The 9,387-nt window shown below is 51.9% G+C and overlaps 2 protein-coding genes across 2 annotated transcripts; one reads left to right on the top strand and one right to left on the bottom strand.

Annotated features, from left to right (window-relative positions):
- Positions 1-804: 804 nt before the first annotated feature.
- Positions 805-1,713, top strand: CCMA1212_006421 (uncharacterized protein; the record flags this gene model as incomplete). Its single annotated transcript, XM_073703644.1, has 1 exon — positions 805-1,713. One exon carries the CDS (start codon positions 805-807, stop codon positions 1,711-1,713), a length of 909 nt encoding a protein of 302 aa, XP_073558012.1.
- Positions 1,714-8,640: 6,927 nt separating this feature from the next.
- CCMA1212_006420 (DNA replication complex GINS protein PSF3) lies at positions 8,641-9,276 on the bottom strand (the record flags this gene model as incomplete). The annotated part of the gene is made up of 2 exons (XM_073703643.1): positions 9,203-9,276; positions 8,641-9,138 (listed from the first exon to the last, which is right to left on the bottom strand). The coding sequence occupies exons 1-2, from the start codon at positions 9,242-9,244 to the stop codon at positions 8,641-8,643; spliced, it is 540 nt and encodes a 179-aa protein (XP_073557735.1). The 5' UTR covers positions 9,245-9,276.
- Between the last annotated feature and the right edge of the window lie 111 nt (positions 9,277-9,387).

Genomic DNA, 9,387 nt, shown 5'->3' with positions numbered 1-9,387 from the left:
CCCCCCCCACCGCCGGCCACCGATGCCGTGAGGATCCCGATACCGCCAACGACGACCTGCAGCAGACAAGGCACCCTGATTCGATTGCCTTACCGGCGAGCATGCTTTGTACATGGACACCCGGGAGACACTGGGGGGGTGGTACCTCTCAGCTAATGCATAGACAGGGCCCTGTGCTTGCAGGTGTCTCCCAGTTTGTGTGCTCCCATTGTCCATAATGCTGTTTGGGCCAAGCATAGATTCCAGCTGGCTTGCGGCTTACACCAGAGACTGCCGTCCATATGACCACCTTGATGCCTTGTCCAGTCACTCAGTGCCTACCGCCCACCGCCCACCGCCCACTCACTTCCATTGAGGCGTTCCTGGTACCTACAGCATGTGTGCTTGTCTTTCCCCTTCCGTCTCTTTCTCTAGCTTCTCTCTTGTACCCTCCCGCGTGAGAGAGTGTCCAAGTTGGCGCTGCCTGGCTTAGACTGGCCGAGAGTCCACGACGCCTCTTGAAGCCCATGGAGTGGCTTCGTCTTATAAGCTTCTCACCTTTCCTCTTCCACCGACGATGTCTTGCCGCACTTTCTTCGGCCTCGGTTAGACAGACACTCGTTCGAATTTCAAACCTTCTTTTGAGTCTCGATTCTAAGATTTCAGTGCCACGGCAGCTGGATTACGTTGATTCAGACGCCTCCGTGTCGTCTCTAGGTCCTCTGTGCTTCCTATAAGAAGCCTTCTTGTCCGCTTCCCTGTACTCTCTCCTCCCTCTGTTTTCCAGTACCATATTAGAATATAACCTTTATTATAACCACTAATATGGCCACCACAATCCTTCATTTGAACGTTAACGCGCGTTCTGTCGCGTTCACCCCGGCTGCTCGCACCTTCACCACTCCCAACACGACCAGGCCTGTTCGACCGCCGCGGCCTGCGGGTCCGAGGGTGTTCTGCGATACGTGCGACGAATACCCTGAAGGGTTCCGCGGCAAGCACGAGCTTAGCCGCCATCAGACCCTGAAGCACGATATCCAGGTCTGGAAATACATCTGTCTTGATCCTGGTCCCGGGGCTACTGTTGCTGGCAAACCAATCGTGGTGCCATTTCACCAATGCAAACGCTGCTTGAAGCATAAGCAATACAACTCGGAGCAAAATGCCATTGACCATCTTCGGCGTGGCCATTTTATTCCAAAGTGGCATCCGAATCTTAGGGACGAAGATCGGGTGCATGCACGGCAACTACCGGCCAAACAGATGCGTCGTTGGGTTCAGAAGGTAGTGGTCGACAACCCACCGCAACCAACTGCTGATAACCCGGGAACCACGCCGGAGTCGACAACTGGCTCTTCTGAGCAGGGCTCGAGCAGCTTGGGGGTAGCTGAAGAGGATGAGGCCACGATGGGCCAGCCTGGCTTTGGGGGAGATAGCTTCATCCCAGGAAATGCCCCCTTTGCACTGGGCAATGACATCTTCATCCCGACAACCATGCCAGAGTCGACAACTAGCTCTTCTAGGCAGGGCTTGGGCAGCTTGGTGGTAGCTGAAGAGGATGAGGCCACGATGGGCCAGCCTGGCTTTGGGGGTGATAGCTTCATCCCAGAAAATGCCCCCTTTGCACTGGGCAATGACATCTTCATCCCAGAAAATGCCCCCTTTGTACTGGGCAATGACATTTTCATCCCGGGAGAGGGAACAATTGACCCGGCACTTCTGACGCTGCACTGAGAGCCGGCATTGGGGGTTATTGGGGGCGTGGGTATGGCCAAGTCGGGTGCGTGGGTTGCCTCACATCGACATGAGAGTCTCTTTGAATACCTACTTCGGATACCTTAGATAGTTGCAGAAATATACCTTAATGTACTTCCCAAGTAATTGCTGAGCTTTATTTGCCAAGGTGACTTGTAGAGAAAGAATCGTCCAGATTCCTCCGTGACACCAAGTCTATGAGACTGAGCAGGCTGAGACTAGTCTACGGCATATAATGCATCCCCTGAATGCCTCTGTGTTGTGGGCTTCACGTAAATAGTGCGCTGCTGAACTTATTTTCTACGAGAAATGGATCGTGTGTGTTGTGGCTTGTGTCTGATGAGATTTATGGTTGGGTGCACATCCCGGCTGGCAATAACAAAAGAGCAGCCGCCTTCAACAAGGAAGGAGGCGATGTCCAACAACCAGGGACAAGCAGTGCCCGACATTACTACGGGCTGTATCATTACAAGAAAGCTCCAAAAACAACGGCCCCTCATCAATTCTCTGACTTCTCTCTGTTCAATAAGCGGGATATTTTCCTTATACCCTATCCCAGTTCTTGATCTTTTCACCCAGGCCTCGGTTCGGTTTCTCGCTCGGGTTCCAGTCTCTAAAGCACATTTAAGAGGCCTCTACAGATTGCTCTTCATTACATCGCTCCTTACCCGAATCCCCAGCATGCCGTCACCCTTTCTTTTTTTTTCCAATAGCGACTCCATTCCCTTCTACTGGCAAGCCCATCGCAGAGACTTGCACTTGGTCGTTATCTACGCTTTAGCCCTGCTGATACTACATCCCGCAGTTCACATGGGCCATGGCCAACAGCATGGCGTCAATGGCCTTTGGTCAAGATATGACCCAAGACAGTCGTTGATGATCCCACCCTGGGTCGGTATATGGCCATCTGCAATCTCCTCCTTCGTCTCACATTGTCATCATCATGATATGATCCACGTTGAGAAACTGAAGCCCAAGAACCAGGCGAACAGATACATCAGAATGAGTCCTCCTATTTGAACCGTAGCATATCTCTATTTGAACCGTAGTGGTCTGTGCCACCAACTAGGCCAACCCCCCAAGTAGAGTTATCCATACACCCACACCAAAATACAGTGTGACACACTGGCGGTCATTACCGTCAAGAAGATATCACCAAGTAGAGGGCGCAGACATCACAATAGGCAATCAAGGCAGGCCAATTCGTTCAAAAACAGCGTTTTCTTCGTTCTTTATCAAATATGCATACAATTACAGCTAGGCTAGTTCATCTTGATCGTCCTGGGCCGCTAACGCTGGCTGCGTGGCCGGGATGACGATAACCTCTTCAACGGCATCACTGTCGTCACTGTCGCTATCGTCGTCAAGGGCGGCAGCGGCGATAGCTTCAAGCCGTCGCTGGGTTGTTCGTGATCTCTGCGAAGCTGGCTGCGATCTGGAACCCACAGACGACTGGGAGGAGGCCCTGCTGCCGCCGCCGCTCCCTCTGCTGCGAGCGCGGCCACGTCCTCGGCCACGGGGCGATGATGATGACGAGGGCAAGGCGCCGCCGCCCTCTATCTCGTGTTGTGACATAACTCGCCGCACAGATGGATTCAGACGGCGTGCTGAGGCATGCTGCTGGGGTTGTCGTTAAGATGCCCTGGGCCTGGCCTGCGATGAAGCCGGCGCTCGCGATGAAGCCGGCGCTCGCGATGAAGCCGGCGTATCTCCCTCTCTATCTTCCTCTTCATTATCAGCCCGAAGGGTCATAGGCACAGGCAACTTGCCGTTCTTCGGAATTCTCGGTCGGCCGCGGAGGTTCTGGACGGTATCTGGATCGCGTAGGCGGAGGAGAGGCTCGTCAAGGTCCTAGGAGGCAAGATTAGTAGACTTTCTATAGAATTTAGCTGGCAATCATACCAAAGGTTTCTCCAGCCACCACCTTGGATGGACATCCTCTTTACAGAGGGCCTTATCCTCCTCCAACTTCTTCAAGATCGTGTGACAGCAGGGAAGCCCGTACTGTTGGCAGAAGTTGCCGGTGCAAGGCTTCAGGGCCTCAGGCGATGGGTTAATAGAAACGACGAAGTCTTGGTGTTGTGTTGTGGCTACGGGCCTTGCCATAATTTCACACTGTATTTAGGTGTGCGCCCATGGGAAGGCTGGTGTGGGCGTAGGAATTTTAGTACGGGCACGGACCACTACGGTTCAAATAGGAATTCTCTACGGTTCAAATAGGAGGACTCATCAGAATTAACCCGAAACTGGTGTCTGCTGCTGGTGGCCATGAAAATCAACGGCCCTTTAAAAGATGCCCCAGCCGACGAGAGCCGTGCTTACTGTAAAGGTGCCGGAACATACAGTTCCGAGCAGAATGCCGTCAAACATTTGCAGCGTCGCCATTTCGGCCCTAAGCAGGAGCGTGGCGGCCCTGCCGTACTCATCTATCTATTTTCTCTCCCAGTTGCGCCATGTAGCCATATATCAGGACGACAACAGTTACGATCCAACCACGAGGACCTGGCCTCATCTCAGCCGCCATCACAGCACCAACTGGCTTGGCGGACAAGTCCTAGGTTACCCGTGAGGCCGCACGAAGAGGGCCAGAACCTGGTATACCAGCCTGAGGCCGGGCGAAGGCACAATGAACCCGACCTCCTGGGTCTCTTGTAGCGGGTACACTGGCTACTGGGATAGAACAGCTGATCTCGGTCGGCTTGGGTGATTACTCTGATGGGAGATCTTGTGGGGATGTTGGATGGATGCCTTGTATTACCACGTGTAGGTAACGGTTGTCATGATATGCACAGTACACTCTGCCTCGGTTTCCCGTATGGAAGGAACACTGATGGAAGACTGGGTTGAGCTCCCATTCCATCAGTGAAAATGGCACTAGAGAATAGCCTTCACTCTTTGGCTGAAAGTCTCTGCGTCGTGGTCGTCATGTTTGATAGTGCTCTGTGAGGCGGCCTCCTGCAAGGCAGCTGATTCTGATTGCAGTGTCTACCTTAGAGGTGGTGTCTAATGCGTTCAACAACGGCCATTATGGGCAGAGAGTATCAGCGTTTGGATGTCAGCAGGGCCTCCTTGCACCTTTGCTAACACTCTCCATCTCCTCTTACTTCAAATTTGTCCTCATCAACAGCTCTTGCGACCTCCTATTCCTGTGGCAACAATGGCCTGCGCCTTGTCATCAGCGCCGGCGTGGCCTTGCTTTCGCCTCTCCTCCCCGAGGCCTTCCTGTCCTCAAAGCGTTGGCCTCATCTCCATTCCCAACTCAACTACAGCCCCGGGACAACTCCATCTGACTGCAGACGAGGCTTTGATTGATCGGGAATTAATTTCGACTCCCAACAACATGAAAGTAGCCGACAACGGGCTATGATGCCCAAATTTTCAAATAGGCTTTGTCCAGCAACAAGGCGCCGAGTTATATGTCCGCAGACATTACGCGGCTCCACACATAAACTCCCCGGAAGCAGAATTGGCAAGCAGTACCAAGTTCAACGGAAACATTCATCATTTAACGTTGTTGAATCCAAGTCTCTTGTCCGAAACAACGGACCCAAAAGGACACAAACGAACAACTCTAGTGTGTTATACAAACGCCCCTGTGTTATCTCTAGGTCCTCTGTAATTCCTATAAGAAGTCTTCTTATCCGCTTCACTGTCCTCTCTCCTCCCTTTATTTCCCAGTCCTATGTTAAGGCACGACCGTCATCATGGCTCAAAACGTCATCTAACAATCCCGATAAATGCGACTCCTGTCGTGTTCAACCCAGCTGTTCGTGCCTATCTCACGACTCCCAACACGGCCAACTCCAGTGTGTCATACAAACGCCTCCATGCTGTCTCTAGGTCCTCTGTGATTCTTATAAGAAGCCTACTTTTCCGCTTACCTGTCCTCTCTCCTTTCTCTGTTTTCTAGTACTAATTCCCAGTTTCTAGTTATTGTTTCTAGTTATCTGTCAACTTTGGAATATGACGACCTCGAACCACATGGCGACCTCAATCTCCAGTTCCAGTTTCCTGTGAAGAACTGGCGACCACTTGCAACCAGTGCGACGGCCACGATGGCTTCAGAGGAAGCATGAACTTGAGGCATTGAGAATGCGAGGCCAGTCGCGATGTCAATGCGTCTGTCGTCGTCCACAATGGCAAGGCTGTCATGGCGAGCAGTATTGTTCTGCTCTTTTCACAAGCACTCTCCGCCACAACTCCCATGCCGATTCCCATCTTGTGGCACCACTGTCAAGTCCCATTTTTGAGAGTCGAGAATAGCCCTGTCACCGTTACCACTACCTGGACTGCTCGCCTCGCGCCTTGATTCCAATACCAATCTCGTGACACCTTCCTTGACATCAGCTCTCCAATCAATTGGGCCTGCTGGGTATGTACTATATAGTTCACAATTCATCCTTGGCCTTGCTGACGGCTGATCTCGCAGTCATATGTCTCTGGCGTTGGCGTTCCGAACGACACGGCCATCTATAATTGCATGTCTACCAACGATGTGGGTATGAGCAACTGGGTTATTGAGAGCCCGGCCATTGAGAATTCGCCCCTAACCGGCAACGCAGCCATAAACAGTACTTCCCCCCATGGAGCAACCGTGGACATTAACATCGCCGCAAGTATAGTCACAAATGCAATGCCTCTCTTGATGGGGGGCTCTTCGAAGACTTGCAGGATGGTAGCAGTGAGATAAATTGTGATTCTCTGGGGATCTCTCTGGGCCAATATTATCTCTTCTTCTACTTTCTTTCCTCCTCTATCTTGTACCCATCCGTGATGATACTTTCACCGAAACGGTACTCGTCTTCATTCTGGTTTGCTTTTCACTTACTGGCAGAAGTTGGGAAAACGAACTTGCCTTTGAATGGGAATTCGAGACAAGACACTACATGGGGACTGGTCATGGGGACTGGTTGGTACTAGAGAATTTGGGAGCATCGAGGAACTGGCGGAACACGGTGAAACTGGAGTACATGGGCTGGGCAGACTACTGAGCCTTTGACAGTTCATCGAGGGTTGAACAGGACACTGCGACTTGGGACCTGAGTGTACAAGTGTTACTCCATGAGTGTGAGTATACCAAATGTGGATAGGTGGTTTATAGATTCACCATCTGTATACAGCAAATTACCACATCCATGCAAACACTCGAACTCCTATTGCAGAGACAAGAAGGGAAGTACGTCGAACCTTTTTGGACGTGTCCTCACACTCGCCCTCCTCAATGTCCCGTCTGCTCTCCCGTCTGCTCCCCCGTCTGCTCTTCCCTCTCACTTACAAGTCCCAACAGCTCAGACCTCTCGTCCGAACGAGGCAAAAAAAAAAAAAACCAGGAGCAAGCCTCAAAGTCAAATTGCTAGGTCGTCCAAATGAGGAAGCTCTTAGTGCCCGAGAACTGTCCCCTGTTTAAGCTTAAGTTGTCCGGAGGGGACAAGAAGTCAAATGAGGAAAATTCAAAAAGCATAACGCCGCCCTGGGGTGAAAGTATCCGAAGTACCTTGCCTGCCGGCTGGTGTAAGAGGGCGTGAAACGAAGTTATCGTGAGTCACTGCTGTTCACGGATCTAGATGCAGAGTCCAAACCTCATTCGACGTGGATGGCTTGATGAGTTCTCTCCGGACATCTGTGTAAGCGGCTCATTGGGTGTTATTTTGTTGGGGGGGTGTTTGTATACATGCCCTCCTGCTTGGAAACATCGGATGTTCAAGATCAAAGGTACCTTAGATGTTGGGTGCTCCGCGGAGACTTATTGTGTATTGTATCTTCCTGTTTAGGTGCTGAATATGCTCATAAGCTTTTTCACGGAGACAATTGAGACCTTGGTTTTAGTTTGAGGATTCTTCTCAACATTTCGAGAGTGGTTCGTTGAGCTGGTACTCACTCGGAGTGCGTAGAAGTGTTCGATGCAGGAAATGGTAAGGGAGAGGGGAGATTCCCTGATTGCTGGTCAATATGGCTGGGTTTCGAAAGTGAAGTCTCTCTGCTTGCGGACCTTGATGAAGATGTCTCAAAAGTTGTATCACACAGAAGCTAATGTGAGATACCCTACCGGTGATCTGAGACGTCGTTGTGTATAGCTTCCCTGCCTCTTTGTGCTTGCCTACCTAAGGTAATGGTCATATCAACGTACGTTACAGCTCTTGCTTGTCTTTGATACTCTCACCGTAGGGTAGTCGCTGCATTGCTCGCAATTACCCAAGTTTCTGTGTTATCGGTTAGATACCAGATCCTTCCGGTGGTGTAGCGTTGCTGAGGCAATGGGCGACGTGGCTAGAGAGACTGCAAATTCTTACTCTAAGATACCAGTGGATGCTCCTTACAAGCAGATCTGTACTGCTGTTGGAGCATGTGAAGATGACCTGGACACCTGGACTGGGGGGTGAAGTACTGGTGTAGTCTCTCTGCTCTGCCGAAAGGACGGCCGGATGGAAAAGGGGATAGGGTTACCTAGTCGCTGCTCTTTATAGCGACGTGAGACACTTTATCTGGGTATCCATAGGAATTCATTTTTGATATCTCAAGTTGGGCGTACAATGATACAGGAATCCAGAGGGAGGATACAATGTGTGAGTCGAGCGATGGCTTGTATATGTATATCTGATTCGCAGAGGAAAGCTGCAAGATCTCATTCTGAAACAAATGGCCACTCATCTTAGTGAGCGCGCGTTAGATGACCATGAATCCGTACGCAATGCTTATTCATGGCGATCGATCTGTTCAAGACTGTGAGAGTACCATGATATACTGCTAATGTCGGATCCAGATACATACAACATTCTCGACTGGGAGCTGCATGAACAGCAGAAATCCGAAAAGCCAGGTATTTTATATTGTACTGTCTCGACAGCAGTCCATCGCACACAGAATCTGCCCGGGGTATCATTAACATCGAAACCGTTTCCGCTTCTCTCATGACTTCTTCACATTGTCCGTCCACTCCTTCGCCCCCTTGACGCCCTCATGCCCTCTCCGAAACAGCCTCCTCTCCCACTCATCCAGCCCCCGCAGAAACTCCTCGCCCTGTCCCCCCAGCCCCGTCTCCTCCGCCTTTCTCGCATGCAATCCCACATCCGCCGCCCTGACGACGAACGTGTTCCGCAAAATGGCACTCAGCTCCTTCTCGTCAAACAGATCCAGCATGCGAACTGCCACGCCGTAGAAATACGCACTCTGGTCGCGTAGGGGCACGGCTCGGGGATCGGCCTTGAGCGCGGCAAGGACTTGTTCGGACAGGCACGGCGGGAGGCTCAGCGTGAGGGGCGGCGAGGCGTCTTGTCCCGCGGAGGCGAGGGCGAACATTTCGGCGAGCCATAGGGGCAGGTTCAGGCGGGTGCCTGCTTTGAGGCCGCTGGAGTTGTCGAGGTGGCCGAGATACGGCACGTCGAGCTCGAACCGGCAGGGAACTTTCTGGGAGCGCTGGGTCAGGCTGGACTCTGGTTGAAGAGGGGGGGAAATAGAGCAGTTTGCGTACCTCTGCGTCGGTCAGAATGGCGTCAACGTCGTAGTAGGACATGGTGCCTCTGCATCGCGGCAAGTGGCGGCAGTCTGGAGGGCTTGTTGCTGTCAAGTGTCTCTGTGCTGGTCTGCGGTTGAAGTCGAGATGATGGTGATGGCGTCACGCTACCAGAGCGCCGGACGCGTTGAGTGTTGCTGAAT

Source organism: Trichoderma ghanense, assembly GCF_004382785.1.
Source record: "Trichoderma ghanense strain CCMA-1212 chromosome Unknown scaffold_7, whole genome shotgun sequence".
NCBI classification, from domain to species: Eukaryota; Fungi; Ascomycota; class Sordariomycetes; order Hypocreales; family Hypocreaceae; genus Trichoderma; species Trichoderma ghanense.
This window is presented reverse-complemented; position numbering and strand designations above follow the sequence as displayed.